This window comes from Taudactylus pleione, unplaced genomic scaffold (genome assembly GCF_031769625.1).
Source record: "Taudactylus pleione unplaced genomic scaffold, aTauple2 ptg000768l, whole genome shotgun sequence".
Classification (NCBI taxonomy): domain Eukaryota; kingdom Metazoa; phylum Chordata; class Amphibia; order Anura; family Myobatrachidae; genus Taudactylus; species Taudactylus pleione.
In genome coordinates this window covers 19,253-43,569 of record NW_028285170.1, presented here as the reverse complement: position 1 = coordinate 43,569, position 24,317 = coordinate 19,253, and the positions used below count along the sequence as shown (strand labels likewise).

The window sequence follows — 24,317 nt, the reverse complement described above, 5'->3', positions numbered from 1 at the left end:
ATGTTTACACTAGATTGCAAGGTAAGACGGATGTGAGTAAACAGAAGTGGGCGTCTTAATGGCGGCTGAGCTTTTTCAATCACTAACATTGTCGCAGTTTCAATGCATGCGTATTTGCAGCTAAGAATGCAGTTGAGAGCATTGCTGAATCAGACCCACTGTACAGTCCCCTCTCACCTATATAATAATACCACATATCAGTGTGTGCTGGGAGCTGTGCTATTCCCCCTCATATATCACTGTACGGTCCCCTTTCCTCTATATAATAATAATACCACATATCAGTGTGTGCTGGTAGCTGTGCTATTCCCCCTCATATATCACTGTACAGTCCCCTCTTCCCTATGTAATAATACCACATATCAGTGTGCGCTAGAAACTATGTTATTCTCCCTAATATATCACTGCATGGTCTTCCCCCTAAATAATAATAATACCACATATCAGTGTGTGCTGGGAGCTGTTATTCCCCCTCATATATCACTGTATAGACCCCTCTTCCCTATATTATAATACAACATACCAGTGTGTGCCAGGAGCTGTTATTCCCCCTCATATATCACCGTACAGTCCCCTCTCCCTCTATATAATAATAATAATAATATTATCACATATCAGTGTGTGCTGGGAGCTGTGTTATTCCCCCTCATATATCACCGTACAGTCCCCTCTCCCCTATATAATAATAATACCACATATCAGTGTGTGCTGGGAGCTGTGTTATTCCCCCTCATATATCACTGTACGGTCCCCTCTCCCCTATATAATAAAACCACATATCAGTGTGTGCTGGGAACTGTGTTATTCCCCCTCATATATCACCGTACAGTCCCCTCTCCCCCTATATAATAATAATAATACCACATATCAGTGTGTGCTGGGAGCTGTGTTATTCCCCCTCATATATCACTGTACACTCCCCTCTCCCCTATATAATAATACCACTTATCAGTGTGTGCTGGGAGCTGTTATTATGGGACCCCCAGTGCTGCTGTATGAGGAGACTGTGTGACAGTACAGGGTATATAGCCCAGGCCTCCCCTCACTGGTATATACTATAGGTACAGAGACCCCCAGTGCTGCTGTATGAGGAGACTGTGTGACAGTACAGGGTATATAGCCCAGGCCTCCCCCCACTGGTATATTCTATAGGTACAGGCCACTCCCCCTGTATAGTAGGACACCACAGGCCGCTCCCCCTGTATAGTAGGACACCACAGGCCGCTCCCCCTGTATAGTAGGACACCACAGGCAGCTCCCCCTGTATAGTAGGACACCACAGGCAGCTCCCCTGTAGGACACCACAGGCTGCTCCCCCTGTATAGCAGGACACCAAAGGCTGCTCCCCCTGTATAGTAGGGCACCACAGACCACTCCCTCTGTATAATAGGACACATTACCTGCTGCTGCTGGACACAGAGACGTCGCCTTCCCCGCGCTCTATGTAACTCCGCCCACTTCCTGTCGTCACTTGTTGTTAATCTGTAATAGGCTTTATCTCTGCTTTGTAATTTTAACAATCTGATTGGCTCCTCGAAACGTCACTCACCTCATTATCAGGGAGGAGTGGAAGACTGCAGCCATAGAGACGGCGGGTGGGCGGAGCCGTGTTAATCAGCCCGGTAATCCTCTCTAGAATGACAGTCTTCTCTATAATACATGTCCTCAGTGTGGGAGGGCGGCGGCCATTTTCCTGTATACCAGTCCAGCTGCAATATCATGTTCCCTGGCCCTGAGGTTACATTAGGAGCGGCGGCCATTTTCTCCTGGTCTGAGGTCTCCCTCCTCCTATCATTCCCACAGGAAGCAGCAGGGACAGGGAGCAGCCAGTGTTGTGTCTGACAGCAGGTAATTATATTATTATTATTATTATTACTATTATTATTATTATTATTATTATTATTCTGTAGGCTGAGCAGACATTGGTGTCACTTTGCTGTACTACAAGGAGACCAGACACTGTTTCATTGCTGTAGTACAGCTGGAGCAGACTGTGGTGTTGCATTGTCACTGTGCAGGTAGGATACACTCTAGTGTCCTAATTTTCTAATGCAGGTGGCGCAGACCCTGCTGTTACTATAATACAGGTGGCGCAGACCCTGCTGTTACTATAATACAGGTGGCGCAGACCCTGCTGTTACTATAGCACAGGTGGTGCAGACTCCATTGTTACTATAACAGGTGGTGCAAACTCCATTGTTACTATAACACAGGTGGCGCAGACCCTGATGTTACTATAATGCAGGTGGTGCAGACTCAGTTGTTACTATAATACAGGTGGAGCAGACCCAGTTGTTACTATAATACAGGTGGCACGGTCTCCGTTGGTACTATAGACTCTGTTGTTACTATAATACAGGTGGTGCAGACTCTATTGTTACTATAATACAGGTTTAGCAGACTCAGTTGTTACTATAATACAGGTGGTGCAGACTCTTGTTACTATAATACAGGTGGTGCAAACTCCATTGTTACTATAATACAGGTGGAGTAGACCCTGCTGTTACTATAACAGGTTATGCAGACCCGGTTGTTGCTACAATACAGGTGGTGCAGACTCTGTTGTTAATATAATACAGGTGGAACAGCCCCAGTTGTTACTATAATACAGGTGGTGCAAACTCCATTGTTACTATAATACAGGTGGCGCAGACCTTGTTAATATAAAGAGAAGGAAATCGGGAGCGCTGATAATTTGTTTTAGTATCATACAAGACATCTAACAAAGATCACAAATCCAAATTCTAAGAGATTATTAACTCTGGATCTTTAATAAAATATTCTAAAATATTGACCAATAAAATTCTGCTTGTGTCACTAAGTAGTAGCATTTATCATATTAAATACAAACATAAAAACAATTTCAAAGTAAAAAAGAAACAATTGTTGCAGATCAAGGAAGAAGAAATCCTGTAACTCCTGGTGGAGGATAAATATATATGTTACACGTCCAGTTATTGTAACAGAAATCCGGATAATAAGTATGTTGGATAATGTTTCCCGGGATAATGGATGACCCGTATATTTGTATGCAGGATGAAAGGTTGAATAAACTTTATATAAAGCGGGTAATAAGTCTTATTTGTGGTTAGAGGTTCTTACCCGGTAACCTCCTGTGACTCCAATCCTGTAATAGTCAGGGGAAGGAGCACCCGCTGTCTGCTCCACAACTGATCCCGGCCGGTAACCTCCTGTGACTCCAATCCTGTAATAGTCAGGGGAAGGAGCACCCGCTGTCTGCTCCACAACTGATCCCGGCCGGGTAACCTCCTGTGACTCCAATCCTGTAATAGTCAGGGGAAGGAGCACCCGCTGTCTGCTCCACACCAGATCCCGGCCGGGTAACCTCCTGTGACTCCAATCCTGTAATAGTCAGGGGAAGGAGCACCCGCTGTCTGCTCCACAACTGATCCCGGCCGGGTAACCTCCTGTGACTCCAATTCTGTAATAGTCAGGGGAAGGAGCACCCGCTGTCTGCTCCACAACTGATCCCGGCTGGGTGACCTCCTGTGACTCCAATCCTGTAATAGTCAGGGGAAGGAGCACCCGCTGTCTGCTCCACAACTGATCCCGGCCGGGTGACCTCCTGTGACTCCAATCCTGTAATAGTCAGGGGAAGGAGCACCCGCTGTCTGCTCCACAACTGATCCCGGCCGGGTGACCTCCTGTGACTCCAAACCTGTAATAGTCAGGGGAAGGAGCACCCGCTGTCTGCTCCACAACTGATCCCGGCCGGATGACCTCCTGTGACTCCAATCCTGTAATAGTCAGGGGAAGGAGCACCCGCTGTCTGCTCCACAACTGATCCCGGCCGGGTGACCTCCTGTGACTCCAATCCTGTAATAGTCAGGGGAAGGAGCACCCGCTGTCTGCACAACTGATCCCGGCCGGGTAACCTCCTGTGACTCCAATCCTGTAATAGTCAGGGGAAGGAGCACCCGCTGTCTGCTCCACACCTGATCCCGGCAGGGTAACCTCCTGTGACTCCAATCCTGTAATAGTCAGGGGAAGGAGCACCCGCTGTCTGCTCCACAACTGATCCCGGCCGGGTAACCTCCTGTGACTCCAATCCTGTAATAGTCAGGGGAAGGAGCACCCGCTGTCTGCTCCACAACTGATCCCGGCCGGGTAACCTCCTGTGACTCCAATCCTGTAATAGGGGAAGGAGCACCCGCTGTCTGCTCCACAACTGATCCCGGCCGGGTGACCTCCTGTGACTCCAATCCTGTAATAGTCAGCGGAAGGAGCACCCGCTGTCTGCTCCACAACTGATCCCGGCCGGGTAACCTCCTGTGACTCCAATCCTGTAATAGTCAGGGGAAGGAGCACCCGCTGTCTGCTCCACACCTGATCCCGGCCGGGTAACCTCCTGTGACTCCAATCCTGTAATAGTCAGGGGAAGGAGCACCCGCTGTCTGGTCCACAACTGATCCCGGCCGGGTAACCTCCTGTGACTCCAATTCTGTAATAGTCAGGGGAAGGAGCACCCGCTGTCTGCTCCATAACTGATCCCGGCCGGGTAACCTCCTGTGACTCCAATCCTGTAATAGTCAGGGAAGGAGCACCCGCTGTCTGCTCCACAACTGATCCCGGCCGGGTGACCTCCTGTGACTCCAATCCTGTAATAGTCAGGGGATGGAGCACCCGCTGTCTGCTCCACAACTGATCCCGGCCGGGTAACCTCCTGTGACTCCAATCCTGTAACAGTCAGGGGAAGGAGCACCCGCTGTCTGCTCCTCACCTGATCCCGGCCGGGTAACCTCCTGTGACTCCAATCCTGTAATAGTCAGGGGAAGGAGCACCCGCTGTCTGGTCCACAACTGATCCCGGCCGGGTAACCTCCTGTGACTCCAATTCTGTAATAGTCAGGGGAAGGAGCACCCGCTGTCTGCTCCATAACTGATCCCGGCCGGGTAACCTCCTGTGACTCCAATCCTGTAATAGTCAGGGAAGGAGCACCCGCTGTCTGCTCCACAACTGATCCCGGCCGGGTGACCTCCTGTGACTCCAATCCTGTAATAGTCAGGGGATGGAGCACCCGCTGTCTGCTCCACAACTGATCCCGGCCGGGTAACCTCCTGTGACTCCAATCCTGTAACAGTCAGGGGAAGGAGCACCCGCTGTCTGCTCCACAACTGATCCAGGCCCGGTAACCTCCTGTGACTCCAATCCTGTAATAGTCAGGGGAAGGAGCACCCGATGTCTGCTCCACAACTGATCCCGGCCGGGTAAAGTGAATAGTATTGCAGGCTGTGACTCCGCTCTGTCCGGTGCTGTATGTGACAGTGGATATTAGTGATAGAAGATGCTAGAGAGCTGCTGGATTCGCCATGTAGCGCTGAAAGCACGGTTAAAAAAACGGTAATCCGGTGTCAAAAACAAGTATCCCAACAAGTAGAAATAGGTCGTGGTGAGAGTATCTAACGCGTTTCTCGGCCTTGTATAAACTGACCGTTATCTCACAAGCAATTAATCTCACTCTCAAGGACTTGTGAATTAATTGTATAATTCTGTGAACCTACAATGTATGACAAACGGATGGTTCATCCTGATAGAATCACTACATCAATGTGCTAAATGTATATAAACATAAAATATATACATACTGGCAGGAATGTAATGTATAACGGTGTCCTGCCAGTGTGACTAAGTGACGGTATAGTACACTAGTACATCTGTGTCATGTGCAGGAATGTAATATATAACGGTGTCCTGCCAGTGTGACTAAGTGACGGTATAGTACACTAGTACATCTGTGTCATGTGCAGGAATGTAATGTATAACGGCGTCCTGCCAGTGTGACTAAGTGACGGTATAGTACACTAGTCATCTGTGTCATGTGCAGGAATGTAATGTATAACTGTGTCCTGCCAGTGTGACTAAGTGACGGTATAGTACACTAGTACATCTGTGTAATGTGCAGGAATGTAATATATAACGGTCCTGCCAGTGTGACTAAGTGACGGTATAGTACACTAGTCATCTGTGTCATGTGCAGGAATGTAATATATAACGGTGTCCTGCCAGTGTGACTAAGTGACGGTATAGTACACTAGTCATCTGTGTGATGTGCAGGAATGTAATGTATAACGGTGTCCTGCCAGTGTGACTAAGTGACGGTATAGTACACTAGTACATCTGTGCGATGTGCAGGAATGTAATGTATAACGGTGTCCTGTCAGTGTGACTAAGTGACGGTATAGTACACTAGTCATCTGTGTGATGTGCAGGAATGTAATGTATAACGGTGTCCTGCCAGTGTGACTAAGTGACGGTATAGTACACTAGTACATCTGTGTCATGTGCAGGAATGTAATGTATAACGGCGTCCTGCCAGTGTGACTAAGTGACGGTATAGTACACTAGTCATCTGTGTAATGTGCAGGAATGTAATGTATAACGGTGTCCTGCCAGTGTGACTAAGTGACGGTATAGTACACTAGTCATCTGTGTCATGTGCAGTAATGTAATATATAACGGTGTCCTGCCAGTGTGACTAAGTGTTAGTATAGTACACTAGTCATCTGTGCCATGTGCAGGAATGTAATGTATAACGGCGTCCTGCCAGTGTGACTAAGTGACGGTATAGTACACTAGTACATCTGTGCGATGTGCAGGAATGTAATGTATAACGGCGTCCAGCCAGTGTGACTAAGTGACGGTATAGTACACTAGTCATCTGTGTCATGTGCAGTAATGTAATATATAACGGTGTCCTGCCAGTGTGACTAAGTGACGGTATAGTACACTAGTACATCTGTGTCTTGTGCAGGAATGTAATGTATAACGTTGTCCTGCCAGTGTGACTAAGTGACGGTATAGTACACTAGTACATCTGTGTCATGTGCAGGAATGTAATGTATAACGGTGTCCTGCCAGTGTGACTAAGTGACGGTATAGTACACTAGTCATCTGTGTCATGTGCAGGAATGTAATATATAACGGTGTCCTGCCAGTGTGACTAAGTGACGGTATAGTACACTAGTCATCTGTGTCATGTGCAGGAATGTAATATATAACGGTGTCCTGCCAGTGTGACTAAGTGACGGTATAGTACACTAGTCATCTGTGTCATGTGCAGGAATGTAATGTATAACGGTGTCCTGCCAGTGTGACTAAGTGACGGTATAGTACACTAGTACATCTGTGTCATGTGCAGGAATGTAATATATAACGGTGTCCTGCCAGTGTGACTAAGTGACGGTATAGTACACTAGTCATCTGTGTCATGTGCAGGAATGTAATATATAACGGTGTCCTGCCAGTGTGACTAAGTGACGGTATAGTACACTAGTCATCTGTCTCATGTGCAGGAATGTAATGCATAACGGTGTCCTGCCAGTGTGACTAAGTGACGGTATAGTACACTAGTCATCTGTGTCATGTGCAGGAATGTAATATATAACGGTGTCCTGCCAGTGTGACTAAGTGACGGTATAGTACACTAGTCATCTGTGTGATGTGCAGGAATGTAATGTATAACGGTGTCCTGCCAGTGTGACTAAGTGACGGTATAGTACACTAGTCATCTGTGTCATGTGCAGGAATGTAATGTATAATTGTGTCCTGCCAGTGTGACTAAGTGACGGTATAGTACACTAGTACATCTGTGTCATGTGCAGGAATGTAATGTATAACGTTGTCCTGCCAGTGTGACTAAGTGACGGTATAGTACACTAGTCATCTGTGTCATGTGCAGGAATGTAATATATAACGGTGTCCTGCCAGTGTGACTAAATGACGGTATAGTACACTAGTCATCTGTGTGATGTGCAGGAATGTAATGTATAACGGTGTCCTGCCAGTGTGACTAAGTGACGGTATAGTACACTAGTCATCTGTGTGATGTGCAGGAATGTAATGTATAACGGTGTCCTGCCAGTGTGACTAAGTGACGGTATAGTACACTAGTCATCTGTGCCATGTGCAGGAATGTAATGTATAACGGTGTCCTGCCAGTGTGACTAAGTGACGGTATAGTACACTAGTATATCTGTGTGATGTGCAGGAATGTAATGTATAACGGTGTCCTGCCAGTGTGACTAAGTGACGGTATAGTACACTAGTCCTCTGTGTCATGTGCAGGAATGTAATGTATAACGGTGTCCCGCCAGTGTGACTAAGTGACGGTATAGTACACTAGTACATCTGTGTGATGTGCAGGAATGTAATGTATAACGGTGTCCTGCCAGTGTGACTAAGTGACGGTTTAGTACACTAGTCATCTGTGTCATGTGCAGGAATGTAATATATAACGGTGTCCTGCCAGTGTGACTAAGTGACGGTATAGTACACTAGTATATCTGTGTGATGTGCAGGAATGTAATGTATAACGGTGTCCTGCCAGTGTGACTAAGTGACGGTATAGTACACTAGTCATCTGTGTGATGTGCAGGAATGTAATGTATAACGGTGTCCTGCCAGTGTGACTAAGTGACGGTATAGTACACTAGTCATCTGTGTCATGTGCAGGAATGTAATATATAACGGTGTCCTGCCGGTGTGACTACGTGACGGTATAGTACACTAGTCATCTGTGCGATGTGCAGGAATGTAATGTATACGGTATCCTGCCAGTGTGACTAAGTGACGGTATAGTACACTAGTCATCTGTGTGATGTGCAGGAATGTAATGTATAACGGTGTCCTGCCAGTGTGACTAAGTGACGGTATAGTACACTAGTCATCTGTGCGATGTGCAGGAATGTAATGTATACGGTATCCTGCCAGTGTGACTAAGTGACGGTATAGTACACTAGTACATCTGTGTCATGTGCAGGAATGTAATGTATAACGGTGTCCTGCCAGTGTGACTAAGTGACGGTATAGTACACTAGTCATCTGTATCATGTGCAGGAATGTAATATATAACGGTGTCCTGCCAGTGTGACTAAGTGACGGTATAGTACACTAGTCATCTGTGTGATGTGCAGGAATGTAATGTATAACGGTGTCCTGCCAGTGTGACTAAGTGACGGTATAGTACACTAGTCATCTGTGTCATGTGCAGGAATGTAATGTATAACGGTGTCCTGCCAGTGTGACTAAGTGATGGTATAGTACACTAGTACATCTGTGTCATGTGCAGGAGTGTAATGTATAACGGTGTCCCGCCAGGGTGACTAAGTGACGGTATAGTACACGAGTCATCTGTTTCTGAGTACACTAGCCTGCTATTCCAGGTGACGGTATGGAGCTACAGTACTTTTACCTGCTTTTCCGGGTGCTGGGATGGAGCTCTGAGTATATTAGCCATCTGTTCTGGGTGCTGGTATGGAGATAAAGTACGTTTGGGACTTGGTGCCAAAATACAGTTTTGAGTGCATTAGCATCCGTCCTAAGTGCCGGAATAGACCTCTGACCATCTTTACCAAATGTTACAGATGGCGGATGGAGCTCGGAGTACGTTAGCCAGCTTAGCTGAGTTCCAGAATGCAGCTCTGTGTACGTTAGCCATCTGTTTCAGGTTTCACTTTAGTATGTTAGCCAGCCATTCCTGGTGCCGGTAAAGAGCTCTGAGTGTGTAAGCTACCTGTTCGGGAGCCTAGATGGAGCAGTGAGTACTTCTGCTGTTCTTTGTGCCGGAATAGAGCTCTGATAACCTTAACCAACTGTGTCAGGTGGTAGATGGAGCTGTGCGTACGTTAGCCAGCTGTTTCAAGTGCCAGAATAGGGCTATGAGAACCATCTCTTCCAGCTGTCCCATTGGGTCTCCCAGTACCTTAGCCATCCATTCTGGGTGTCAAAATAGGGATCTAAATACTCACGCCCTTTATTGCAGCTGCTGGAATAGGTGTTGGAGTAGTAGCTATATCTATTTGCCAGAACAGGTGTTAGGTTACTAATTCCATCTCTTCCAGCTCCTGGAATAGATGTCTCAGTACCATAGGTGGACCTAGAACTTTGTCCCCACAGCAACATTTTGAAGGGACCCCTGCAGAACAAACCCACTCTGAGGGAGGGAATCTGCATACGAGGGGTCCACAATAACAAGTCACCCATTAGTCTGCCCCCAATACTGGAACACTGTTGATAACATCATCATAACTAGGGAGGGAGCTATTAACCCTCTCACCTAGGAAGGCTCAAGCCAACCATGGTTACCAAGTCACTAATAGAGGGAGGGCACCTGAGAAGCTGGGTCAGTGAACTTCTGAGAAACAATGACCAAGACTCTATGGCTCTGGGATTGAGGGGATTTAGTGGTCACTCAGTGTAATCTTATGTTTTTATGGACAACATGATAGCATAGTGGACAGCATTTCTACTCCGCACTGGGGTCATGGATTTAATTCCTGCCCAAGGTCCTGTCTGTCTGGATTTTGTATGTTCTACCCGTGTTTACATTGGTTTCTTACACTGGTAGGTTAGTTGGCTTCTGTCATAAATACATATTAAAGGGAAGGGAAATGGGAAATGTCACCGCACAGGTTTCAATTCACCGTATAATAAAGTAATTAATTATATGGGATAAAAATAATTGCTATTGTATCCACTCTATAATCAATTATTCCCCTCAGGGTATGTGTAGAATTGTGGAGGTGCTTCTCAGAGTAATTAGAACAATGTAAAATAAAATGTGGGAGGTCTGGGCCAGCCACAAAAGACTCTATAGAGAGAGCACGCAAAATAGCAAGTTATCACCCATTATTATCTGACTAAAGTTTAACCTTTAATTGGATTGTTAGAAACAAAGTAGAATTGAACTCACACTTGCATATAACAGATATAGACAAGTTGACAAAACTACAGTATATTGTAATCACTGTAGTTATTGGTCATTTAAAGGTGAAGTATTACAAAAATTACATAGATACATCACTAACATAAATGTTAAAAGGTCTTAATGTAAAAAACACCAGGTACAGAATAATAAAACAAAATTTGTTCCCTATGTAGGACATGAGGTGATCACCGTCAATGATAGATCTACAACAAAAACCCCTAAAGTAAAGAAATAAAAGTTGGGTGTATCTAGTTATGCAGCTAGGCTCTGCTGTTCCCCCTCATACAATGTAGAGGAGAGGGAATGAGATCAGAATCTTTATCCCAGACTTCTCTATACACCTTTGAGATTTGATTGTTTCAATACTTGTATTTCCCAGTGATTCTCATACCAACCTAAGAATCCTCTCATTGATTGTCCAATACTTGTGGCAAGACAACCAACAGCAGAGATTGGGGTTGATGAAGTGGATCACTGTTGACTTCTTTTCAAGGGGTGATTGCGCTAGCAGATCTCTCATTCCCTCTCCTCTACATTGTATGAGGGGGAACAGCAGAGCCCAGCTGCATAACTGGATACACCCAACTTTTATTTCTTTACTTTAGGGGTTTTTGTTGTAGATCTATCATTGATGGTGATCATCTCATGTCCTACATAGGGAGCAACTTTTTATTTATTATTCTGTACCTGGTGTTTTTTACATTAAGACCTTTTAACATTTATGTTAGTGATGTATCTATTTAATTTTTGTAATACTTCACCTTTAAATGACCAATAACTACAGTGATTACAATATACTGTAGTTTTGTCAACTTGTCTATATCTGTTATATGTAAGTGTGAGTTCAATTTTACTTTGTTTCTAACAATCCAATTAAAGGTTAAATTTTAGTCAGATAATAATGGGTGATAACTTGCTATTTTGAGTGCTCTCTTTATAGAGTCTCTTGTGGTTGGCCTAGACCTCACACCTTTTTTTTTACATTGTTCTTTCATAAATACCCCTAGTGTGTATGTGTGTGGGCTGTCCATGTGGTAGGAAATGTCGATTGTAAGCTCCACTGGGGCAGAGAGAGATGTCAGTGACTAAATATTCCCTGTAAAGCGCTGAGTAATATGTGCGCACTATATAAATAACTGGTAAGAAATAGCTTCTAATAATTATATTTATTTCTAGATTTCTGTACAGTGAGGAGTCAGATCCTTGTTACTAGACGTCACGTGAGTGTGAGACGTGTCCTCTATAAATCACTGATCACTGAGGATGGACATGAACAGGAATCACATGACTGAGAGGATACTAAATCTCACCCTGGAGATCATCTACCTGCTGATTGGGGAGGTGAGGGGATCTGGGAGTGTCACAGTGACATCACTTATATCTATAGTAATAATACAGGGACATGACTGGGGAGGTGAGGGGATCTGGGAGTGTCACAGTGACATCACTTATATCTATAGTAATAATACAGGGACATGACTGGGGAGGTGAGGGGATCTGGGAGTGTCACAGTGACATCACTTATATCTATAGTAATAATACAGGGACATGACTGGGGAGGTGAGGGGATCTGGGAGTATCCCAGTGACATCACTTATATCTATAGTAATAATACAGGGACATGACTGGGGAGGTGAGGGGATCTGGGAGTGTCACAGTGACATCACTTATATCTATAGTAATAATACAGGGACATGACTGGGGAGGTGAGAGGGTCAGGGAGTGTCACAGTGACATCACTTATAGCTACAGTAATAATACAGGGACATGAATTGGAAGGTGAGGATTATCTGGGAGTGTCACAGTGACTTTTTTTAAAAAACAAAGAGAAAAGTAGAGTCTTTTACTAAGGTGCACCATTATGTCAGTCCACATTAATCATTCCTTAGTTAAAACATATTAATCTTTATTTATATTCAATTAAAATTATGACATTTAAGGGTTACCACAACTGACAGGGGTTGTCACAGTGACATCACTTATCTATAGTAATAATACATGGACATGACTGGGGTGGTGAAGAGGATCTGCACTCAAAGTATCTTTTTGAATACACAGGATTACATAGTAATGAAGAAGACATCTGATGACTGTGAGACGTCTGGCAGTCATCCCCGTGTGTCAGGAGAACAGAGCAGGGCCCAGAGCCCCATCACGGTGCCTCCACCTCTCTCACTGATACACAAGATAGACAATGACAAGAAGATCATCGAACTCACCAACAAGATCATTCAGCTGCTGACTAGAGAGGTGACTTCTGGGACATTATATAGTAACACCAGGGGATGTGTCTGGGTGATGACTGGAGAGGTGACTGCTGGGAATGGGACATTATACAGTAACACCAGGGGATGTGTCTGGGTGATGACTGGAGAGGTGACTGCTGGGAATGGGACATTATACAGTAACACCAGGGGATGTGTCTGGGTGATGACTGTATCATTGTGTGTGTCAGGTTCCCATAAGGTGTCAGAATGTCATTGTCTATGTCTTAATGCAGGAGGGGGAGTATATAGAGGGACACAAGGGTCTGTACAAGGACGTGATGATGGAGAATCGCCGGCCTTTCACATCACTGGGTAAGACGAGACTGTCATTTATTGTACAGGGGAGAGCAGGTATAGGGGCCCCCTAAATACACACATCATCTGATAAACACATATATATAATGAACTCAGTAATTTTGTGTCTCCTACAGATGGACCCAGTAACAAAAATGCCCCAGAGAGATGTCCCCGTCCTCTTTATTCCCAGGTTTGTACAGAGGAGGTTCACAGATTCCCACAGTTAGATGTGATTTATGGTCTCAATAATATACCAAAGTGACTGTTCATTGTATGATATGTAAAGTGGATGTATTTATGCCCGATATGTAATAAGACAATGCTTTTATTAGCTTTTTTAAATATTGGGCATAAACAGGATCAGAAGCTCTGGGTTTTGCAACCTATCACTTCATAAATAAACCTTTATAAGTCTAATGCACTGGAGTTTAGTCTCGAGTAATGACATCAGACAATATTAAAGTGTTATTTTATTGTTTTGTTAGGTTGACGATTTGGCTAATATTAAAATAGAAGAGACAGAGGAAGAAGAGACATATGTGACTGACAAGGCAGAAGATATAGAGGGAGGAGAGACGTATGTGACTGATATGAAGGCAGAAGATATAGAGGGACAAGATGAGATGTATGTGACTGATATGAAGGCAGAAGATACAGAGGTAGAAGAACAGACGTATGTGACTGATATTATGGCAGAAGATAAAGCGGGAGAAGAGACGTATGTTACTGATATGAAGGCAGAAGATATAGAGGCAGAAGAAGATACATATGTGACTCATAATAGCACAGAAGATATAGAGGGAGAAGAAGAGACGTATGTGACTGATATGAAGGCAAAAGATACAGAGGGAGAAGAAGTGACATATGTCACTGATATGAAGGCAGAAGATATAGTGGGAGAAGAAGAGATGTATGTGACTGATAATAAGGCAGAAGATATAGAGGGAGAAGAAGTGACATATGTGACTGATATGAAGGCAGAAGATATAGAGGGAGAAGAAGAGACATATGTGACTGATAATAGCACAGAAGATATAGAGGGAGAAGAAGAGACATATGTGACTGATAAGGCAAAAGGTATAGAGGGAGAAGAAGAGACATATGTGACTGATATGAAGGCAGAAGATATAGTGGGAGAAGAAGAGATGTATGTGACTGATAATAGCACAGAAGACATACAGGGAGAAGAAGAGACATATGTGACTGAAAATAGCACAGAAGATCTAGAGGGAGAAGAAGAGACGTATGTGACTAATGATAAGGCAGAAGATTCAGAGGGAGAAGAAGTGACATATCTGACTGATATGAAGGCAGAAGATATAGAGGCAGAAGAAGATACATATGTGACTGAGAATAGCACAGAAGATATGGAGGCAGTAGAAGAGACTTGTGTGACTGATAATAAGACAGAAGATACAGAGGGAGAAGAAGAGACGTATGTGACTGATAATAAGACAGAAGAGAAAGACGGAGAAGAAGAAACGTATGTGACTGATATGAAGGCAGACGATATAGAGGCAGAAGAAGATACATATGTGAGGGGTGATGAGCAGTGTAGAGAGGAGGAAATCCGTACAGATATCAGCACAGGTGAGTAATAAACACTTATTACAGGAAAAAAGCCAGACATTCTCTTTGCTCAGGCACTTTATGGGGTGGTCACAGGATATAGAGCAGATGCCGGCATCTTGGATGAAAACAGATGTTTATTGAATCAAATCAAATGTCCTTAAAATGACAGTACTACCAGGTGAAGGTAATAGAATACACAGAGCATACAGATGCTTTCATAGTTTTAGCTGTAACTAATCCAGGCTACTACTCAAATTTTACTTGTGAATCAGTCGGGATGTTTTTACAGTAATCCCCCTGACTTACGCTGGCTGCCTAGCGCTTCTATAGAGCACTGTTTTTATTATATGGCATTTTTCTGTTTTGCCCTTGTAAAATAATTGGATTTTACACTGAGGCTGGACATGCATAATATTGTACTAGTGGAGCCGGGTTTAGTTTACACGTGAAGAGAGCTGGTAACATGATTGGAGACCGGTGTGGTATATAAGGTTGATATTCATTATGTGGAAACTGAGAAATGTTGACGTGATAGAATGTGAAATGTCCCTGGTTGTGACTTACCGGCTCCCGGCAGCAGCGGCGTATCCAGAGAAGTCTTCCGGGTCCGGGCAGTCATGTGACGAGTAGTTTCAGTGCAGACATCTGATGGAGTGGCTGTTCCGGGAGGTATTCTTCCCTAACCCTGAAGTGAGTATCTTGGAAGTTATGTTTTCTTTTAGTTCTATCATCAGGAGAAACTCTTCTAGATGATTATATAACTAAAAGTTACCCACTTCATGTCCACCTACTGCCAAGGGTGGTAACTGAAGCGCTGACAGCGCCAGCTTTATATTCCAAGGCTCTGGATGCATATATGGCGGCTGTATATGTTATACACCCTGCTAGAAAGTCTTTACTTTTGGAATCAGAGCCAACTTTCTCAAATTTATTTGTGGGAAAATGTACGTTAGATGAAAACTCCAAGGGACCACCATGGCATCTATTAGGAAGGCTGATTGATCCTTGACCTTGCAACAACACCTGGCCATTTTATTGTTGAATTGAGAAACCATTAGATCTATCTCTTGCTGACCCCCATATAGTTATCAGACTGTTAAAGGCTTCTGGATGCTGAGACCATTCCCCTGGAAGTATAAACTGGCCACTCTGAAAGTCCATCTTCCAACTCTCTATTCCTGAAATAATACTGCACATATCGCTGGAACATGAATCTCCGCTGAAGATAGGATCTGAAAGGATTCTCTCATTGCCAGGGACCTTTTTACAGCTCCCCTGATGATTTATGTATGCTACTGCTGTAATGTTGTACGACTTGGTTATTATAGGTTTTCTGTTGGCAAAAAGACCCTGGCTAGTTGGGTATTGAACACTTCAAAACTTTCCTGCGTTGACTGGGAAGCATCTTGGAATTTTGGTAGTTGGTAACCCAGACATGGAACTCTAGGACGTTTACTGTCCTTATCAGATCTACTTGAAGAGCCTCTATTGACTTTGCTTTGAAAAGCAAATCATCTAAATAGAAAACCAGGGTTCGCAAAATACGCGATATAGCGCGTTTTTACGCACTACAGCAAACTGGGGACCCAGATTTAAAAACTGATCAGGTCCTGTAGGACCCGCTGGCTCTGTTTGTGCTGTTGTAGCCAATGGCTGCGCTGCGACGTCTCCCCCAGTCAATGGCTGCGCTGCAGCGTCTCCCCCAGCCAATGGATGCATGGCGTCTCCCCCAGCCAATGGGCGCGCGGCGTTTCCCACAGCCAATGGGCGCGCGGCATCTCCCCCAGCCAATGGGCGCGCGGTGTCTCCCCCCAGCCTATATGCGCGGCATCTCCCCCCGCGGCGTCTCCCCCCAGCCTGTATGTGCGGCATCTCCCACCAGCTTGTATGCGCGGCATCTCCTTCCGCGGCGTCTCCCCCCAGCCTGTATGTGCGGTGTATCCCACCAGCTTGTATGCGCGGCATCTCCCCCTGCGGCGTCTCCCACCAGCTTGTATGCGCGGCATCTCCCCCCGCGGCGTCTCCCACCAGCTTGCATGCGCAGCGTCCATCGGGCAGCAGAATGTCAGTGGTACCGGGACCCTCCGGCAGCCTGCTCTCCTTCAGCAAGCTGAGCGCGCTGCACACAGGAGGCAGGGAAGGTGTACACTGCATGGGACAGGAGGAAGCTGTAACAGTGACCCGGCTGGGGGCTCCCAGCAAAAGCAATGAGGTAAACACTACCCCATGTGCAGTCTATCTTTACCCCCTCCATACCCTCAGTTCTGCCCCAGCTGCTATTCTAACTATTGCCTGCCCTTAACACCCTCCTTGCCCCCCAGTACTGCCCTAGTTATCTACCCTTACCACTCCCTACACCCAGTATTGCTTGCCCCTAACCTCTTCCTTGCCCCAGTACTGCCCTAGCTGCTAACAACTCTTTTCCCCTATATGCCTCCCATACTGCCCCTGCTACTATCTACACTTGCCCCCTCTCTACCCCCAGTGCTGCCCCAGCTGCTATCCTGACCCAGCTCTGCCCCTAACCCCCTCCTTGCCCCCCCCAGTACTGCCCTAGTTGCTATTTACCCTGGCCACTCTCTACACCCAACACTGCCTGTCCCTAACCTCCTTGCCTGCAGTACTGCCCCAGCTGCTATCTACACTCACCCCCTCCTTACTCCAAGTACTGCTTGCCACTAACCCCCACCGTACTCCCCAAGTACTGCGTCAGCTGCTATCTACCATTGCCCCTCACACAACCTGCCCCTAGTACCCTCCATGCCCCCCAGCACTGTCGCATCAACTGTCTGCACTTACCCCTCCCTACCCCCAGCCCTGCCTGCCCTTACTCCCCTATAGCTGCAGCTCTACCCCAACTTCCCCCTACCTTTACCCTCAGCTCTACCCCAACTGCTTTATACCCCCCAGCACAGTCCCAACTGGTGCCTGCCCTCAACTCCCATAATATGTAACGGGACCCTGAAAAAGTGGTGTAGGACCCCAATTTTTTAAAGTGAGGGGTCCCTGGGACCCACAATTTTTTCCACTCACCGCGATCACTGAAAACAATGGTTAATCCAACAGATGTTACCTAGGCTTACCATGCCTTTTGTAAAAATGTGAGGGGCTGTGGCTAATCCAAAAGGAAGAGCCCTGAATTGGAAATGTAATCCCTCAAGCAAAAATCGTAAAAATACATTGATGGCTTTCCCAAATAGGTATGAGGAAGTAGGCATCCTTGAAGTCTATACATGGCAAAAAGTAGTCTGTCGATTCTGTTTGACTGTTCTAACATATTCCATCCAGAATCTGTCTTGCTGTAGTTTAAGTCCTTTTAATTTAAAATTAGTTTGTAAACTCATATCTGGTTTTTGAACTAAAAACAGATTGGAATAAAATCTAATTTCTCTTTGACTTTTTGGTACTGAGACAACCACTCCTGAATCTAAAAGAACCGTTATTGATTGATCTAAGGCCAGACACTTCTGTTTGTCGTTTAGTATCCTTGTTGAAAAGTACCTTTTTGGTGGAGAAACTGAAAGGCTGAGGATGTAACCGCTTTTTATTATACCTGTCTCCTGTCTGAAGAGAATCTTCTAGTTCCTGAATGATAGAAGACTGGCACTCAAAACAGACACTTCACGGTGTATGCCCTTCCTGTCATGCTGACCTATCCTGGAGCCTAGGCACTAGTTTTCCTACCTGCTCGTCCTGACAATTGTGAAGATGAAGGAAACAACACTGATCTTTCCTTTAATATCTTGGTTCTAAATAAATCATCAGATGGTGTCTCCTGATTTTCAAGATCCAAAAAGTCAAAGACCTGACACACTGCTTTAACCAAGTCATCCACACCCTGAACACCTTCCTTATTCTGTTAAGGATTCTTCCGAAGAATCATCAGACTCAGAAAACGCAGACAATATTATACGAAGTAATTACACATCGTACATACAGAGAAAACAGAATATTATACTGAGTAATTACACAGACTACATACAGAGGGAACAGAATATTATACTGAGTAATTACACATCGTACATACAGAGAAAACAGAATATTATACTGAGTAATTACACATCGTACATACAGAGAAAACAGAATATTATACTGAGTAATTACACATCGTACATACAGAGAAAACAGAATATTATACTGAGTAATTACACATCGTACATACAGAGAAAACACAATATTATACTGAGTAATTACACAGACTACATACAGAGGGAACACAATAAATATCTGGATAGAAATTATGAGACTTGTCAGATACTTATCTCAGACTTCCGTCCATGTGCGCAGTCCCTGAGAGGAGCTTTCCCAGCAATCATCACTTGACCTTCTTTCCAGGTATCAATAATTTATTGTCACATCCACATTACAAATGTATCCACGAAATTGTGAAGCAAGAAACTCACAGATAAAAATACATAAAATACAATAAAGGTTAAGAATTTAAGATAAGAATCGCAGAAGGAAAAAAACTGTTCCAGAGTCTGCTAGTTCGACACCCAATACACCTAAATTGCTTACCAGAGGGCAATAAAGAGAACAGAGTATGACATGGGTGGCTAAAATCGGCAACAATCGCTTTTGGAACACACATTTTAGCATAAATTTCTTCTAATCTAGGCAGGGATTGGCTAATGGTTCTTTCAGCTGCTTTGACCACCCTAGCTAAAGAACCACGGTCCGTACATTTGGAGTTGCCATACCAATAGTAATGGAGTACGTTAGAAGACTCAATTATACAGCGATCAAAATGTACAAGTAATGGGCTTGATAAACCACTTGCTCTAAATTTCCTTAGGAAGAAAAGGCGTTGCAGAGCATTCCCAACTACTGATGAAATATGTGACGACCACAATAGGTCATCAGAAAAGTTGATTCCTAAAAACGTAATCCCACTAACCCTCTGAGCCATTTAAAAATAAGGCTCGGGGGGCACTTTTCCTACTTATTCTAAAATCTATCACTACCTCTTTGGTTTCTTTTATTATTCAGCAGCAAATTATTACCCTTAATGAGTTGATCCACTTCTGTCCTGTAACTCTCCTCATCCCCATCACTGATTAAACCCACTATCGTGGTGTCTTCAGCAAATGTTATAATTACGACTGTGCCATGTGCTGCATCTCTTCTGGGCTGCCTGATGGTAAGCCTGACCTCAATGTGTTACCCATTTGGTCAAGGGTAGACCCTGGGTACATCTGCTGGCTAATCTAACCCTTTTAGAGAGAAGGCTGTTGCCGTGTATCCAGCCACCCCTCTTTCATTAGGCAGGGTGGCCTTTCCACATACTTCTGGCTGCCGGCTGACAATTTGTATTGGTCAACAGCTGACTTTACCATGTAGAGCGTGCCAGTATCTCCAGTGCTGGTCTCTTACTGTGATATGCCTGCTGTGCAGAGATTCCTTGGAAGTACTGCCTCAAAATGTCCCAGCTGCCTCTGTTAGGGTGGGTACACACCTAAATGACCGACACACACTTAAAAGATTTAATGAATGACGTGCAGCATAGCCAATCACACGATATCGCATGCAACCATGGGAAATCAGGCATACACACTGCACGATATGCGTGATTTGTCATCCCAATCTGCCCAAAATGGGACAATATTGTGCAGGTGTGTACCCAGCCTTAGAACTCTGTTTCCCCAAGCTTTTCATAGGCATCTCATTAGGATCCATCTGCTCAATACTCTATCTCCTTCTCTAACTAGGCCATGGTCACCCTGGCATCCACCTTAACTATGGCCTTCATGGCAACAATGTTGTCGTCTGTGGTGGCAGACACAGGTGGGCTGCAGCGCTTCTCTTCTTTCGGGACCATCTCCCATGCCGAAATTCTGCAAACCACTAAAACAGTGATCCAGGATGGTGCTTTCTCCCCAAAAGCAACTTGTAACCGGTCACAATTCTCCTGCTGTTGCAGACTACTCTTGTAGTTGTAGAAGATCATGGCTCTCCAGTGGCCTCTGCTGATCTCCATAAGGAATTTGTAATGGAAGTGAACAAGCTGACTACTTTGGTGTGCAGTGCTGCTTATATACAGTTCTGTGCTTTAACCAGAGATTACACTTCAGAACCAGTCAGATTTTGTCTATCTATGCTCTGCACATCCACAATCTTATTGCACACCCCCCACGTGCTTGATATTGAAAGCATCACAAATTATTAAAATATACAACATGTAAGTTATGCTATATGTATAACACACCTTAATGTCAGAAACTGAGTTATGAATTATATCTTCTAACATTTTGAATTTACCCATGTCAAGTACATTTGGAGATTTTTCAGCATAATCTTTATTGATCAAAGTAAACTTGTTATTTTATTCCCAGCAGATGGAGATAACAGCAGGAATATCTCGGAAGAATGTCACATTTTCTCAACAGCCTATACAATAGAAGATAACATCACACAGGATTCTCCAGGAGAAAAGCCTATTACCCCAATTATACATCCAGTACCTCACAGTGGGGATATGTCATCTGATCCCTCTGACCTTCAGCAATGTTCCCCTGATAACTCAGATACTGTTATACATAGTACAGCTTTTAGCATAGCTGCAATCTCTCCCTGTTCTATACATGGCAAAAGTTTTACACAGGACACAAAGCTTGTTACCCATCAGTCAGCTAAGGCCGTTGTGAAGCCATTTCCATGCTCTGAGTGTGGGATTTTTTTTACATATAAAACACATCTTGTTAGACATCAGAAAAGCCACACAGGTGAGAAACCATTTCCATGTTCTGAGTGTGGGAAATGTTTTAAATATAAAATAGATCTTGTCAGACATCAGAGATTTCACACAGGTAAAAATATGTTTTCCTGCGCATACTGTGGGAAATATTATGCACATAAATCAGAAGTTATTACACATCAGAGAAGTCACACAGGTGAGAAACCATTTCCTTGCTCTGAGTGTGGGAAATGTTTTACACAGAAATCATATCTTCTTGTACATCAGAGAAGCCACGCAGGTGAGAAGCCGTTTTCATGCTCTGAGTGTGGTAAATGTTTTACACGGAAGTTTTTTCTTGTAACACATCAGAGAAGTCACACAGATGAGAAAACATTTCAATGCTCTCAGTGTGGGAAATGTTTTACATATAAATCACATTTTGTTAGACATCAGAGAAGTCACACAGGTGAGAAACCATTTCAATGCTCTCAGTGTGGGAAATGTTTTACATATAAATCACATCTTGTTAGACATCAGAGAAGTCACACAGGTGAGAGGACATTTTCATGCTTTGAGTGTGGGAAATATTTTACAGAGAAATCAGATCTTGTTAGACATCAGAGAAGTCACACAGGTGAGAAACCATTTCCATGCTCTGAGTGTGGGAAATGGTTTACTTATAAATCACATCTTGTTAGACATCAGAGAAATCACACAGGTGAGAAACCATTTTCATGCTCTGAGTGTGGGAAATGTTTTACAGAAAAATTGGATTTTGTTAGACATCAGAGACGTCACACAGGTGAGAAGCCATTTCCATGCTCTGAGTGTGGGAAATGTTTTACACGGAAATCAGATCTTGTTAGACATAACGTACATCACACAGATTAGATATTCTCATGTTCTGATTGTTGGAAAAGACAGAAATCAGATCTTGGTAAACCATTCCTTATTTTCACTGAAGAAACTGTGTTAACAAGTGAAAATGTATTTAAAAAAAAATATATAACTATTTAGTATATCTTCTGACCTGGGTACTTCAATGGCCTTTGACATTTCTGTTTCATGATCCAGAAAGTTCATAGCTTGTATTACTGTCCTCATAGTGCTTTTTTTGCTTTTATCTATTTTGTAAGATAATAAGGAGAGTTACCCTGCAGTGTGTATAGCAGTTTTTGGAATCTGATCACCTGAATGGTATAAAAGTTTGTAGGAAGACACAAAGAACAGTAGCCAAAGTGATAACAGTCCTGTCATCTAATAAGAGACCATAAGGTCTGAAACCTGACCGACAAGTTCCTGCCGCCCACCTCCTTCCCTCTATGTAATAACTATTATATGCTGCAGGGGGGCCAGGTGCCCACAGCAATGGGAGGATAGAAACAGTTACAGTATATCAGGGAAGTATTTGTTAGAAAAAGAAATAACAGCTGTCGCACAACATCAGGACACAACAACTGTGAGGACTGTCCTATGTGTGGGTGTCCCTGGTGCTGCTGGTGGTGTCCCAAATTTGTGTATATTTCTATGTATGTAAATAATTATTCTCTCTCATTTCTTCTCTTTTCTGAGCTTAGAGGATGAGGCTATAAAGATCTTTTTCAAACTTAATATTGTGCAGTATGTACTAATATATTTATACTTGCTACATTGTAATCTGTAGTTTTATTTCTCTGGGTTTCCACGTGAGAAATTCAGCCAATCATCTACCTCCAGTATTTGTATCCTAATGTCATGTACTAATTAACTAAGCCAAGTATCACTAATAAATGCTATTTTTTATTTACTATGTCTGTTTGATGTTTAATCTATAGACAGATATATGTAACACACACATTGTGTACCCAACCGGTGTTACACAACCAATTATTTTTTATTTACTGTTGATATTGTTTTATATATAGTACCTTAAAAAAAATAAAAGGTCCACTTACATCATGTGTGGAACAATTAATGCCATGTAGCAATTGGATCACTTCCACTACAAAGCTTTCACAGATCAGCAATGACAGATAAAGTCTCTGGAGGTGAAATGCATCAGTCTTAACACTTAAGGTGGATGCTGGGTGTGCTCATAGGGAGCTGCTATGTGAGTGAGGTAACCTTCCTTACAAATGGTTAAAGTAAAGTAGAAGAACACTCAGCGCTCACCTTCCATGGTGTGTATGGGGTAACTGGTGTATAAAACACTCAGCGCTCATCTTCCGTGGTGTGTATGGGATAACTGGTGTATAAACACTCAGCGTTCACCTTCCGTGGTGTGTATGGGGTAACTGGTGTATAAAACACTCAGCGTTCACCTTCCGTGGTGTGTATGGGGTAACTGGTGTATAAAACACTCAGCGTTCACCTTCCGTGGTGTGTATGGGGTAACTGGTGTATAAAACACTCAGCGTTCACCTTCCGTGGTGTGTATGGGGTAACTGGTGTATAAACACTCAGCGTTCACCTTCCGTGGTGTGTATGGGATAACTGGTGTATAAATACTCAGTGCTCACCTTCCATGGTGTGTATGGGGTAACTGGTGTATAAATACTCAGCGCTCACCTTCCATGGTGTGTATGGGGTAACTGGTGTATAAACACTCAGCGTTCACCTTCCGTGGTGTGTATGGGGTAACTGGTGTATAAAACACTCAGCGTTCACCTTCCGTGGTGTGTATGGGGTAACTGGTGTATAAAACACTCAGCGTTCACCTTCCGTGGTGTGTATGGGGTAACTGGTGTATAAAACACTCAGCGTTCACCTTCCGTGGTGTGTATGGGGTAACTGGTGTATA

General features: G+C 44.0%; 1 protein-coding gene across 1 annotated transcript; it reads left to right on the top strand.

The window, feature by feature from the left end:
- The first annotated feature begins 1,690 nt into the window (after window positions 1–1,690).
- LOC148476839 (uncharacterized) lies at window positions 1,691–23,418 on the top strand. Its single transcript, XM_088457552.1, has 7 exons — window positions 1,691–1,848; window positions 11,903–12,067; window positions 12,785–12,976; window positions 13,227–13,305; window positions 13,425–13,480; window positions 13,776–14,880; window positions 21,195–23,418. The coding sequence occupies exons 2-7, from the start codon at window positions 11,990–11,992 to the stop codon at window positions 22,427–22,429; spliced, it is 2,745 nt and encodes a 914-aa protein (XP_088313678.1). The 5' UTR covers window positions 1,691–1,848; window positions 11,903–11,989; the 3' UTR covers window positions 22,430–23,418.
- The last annotated feature ends 899 nt before the right edge of the window (window positions 23,419–24,317 follow it).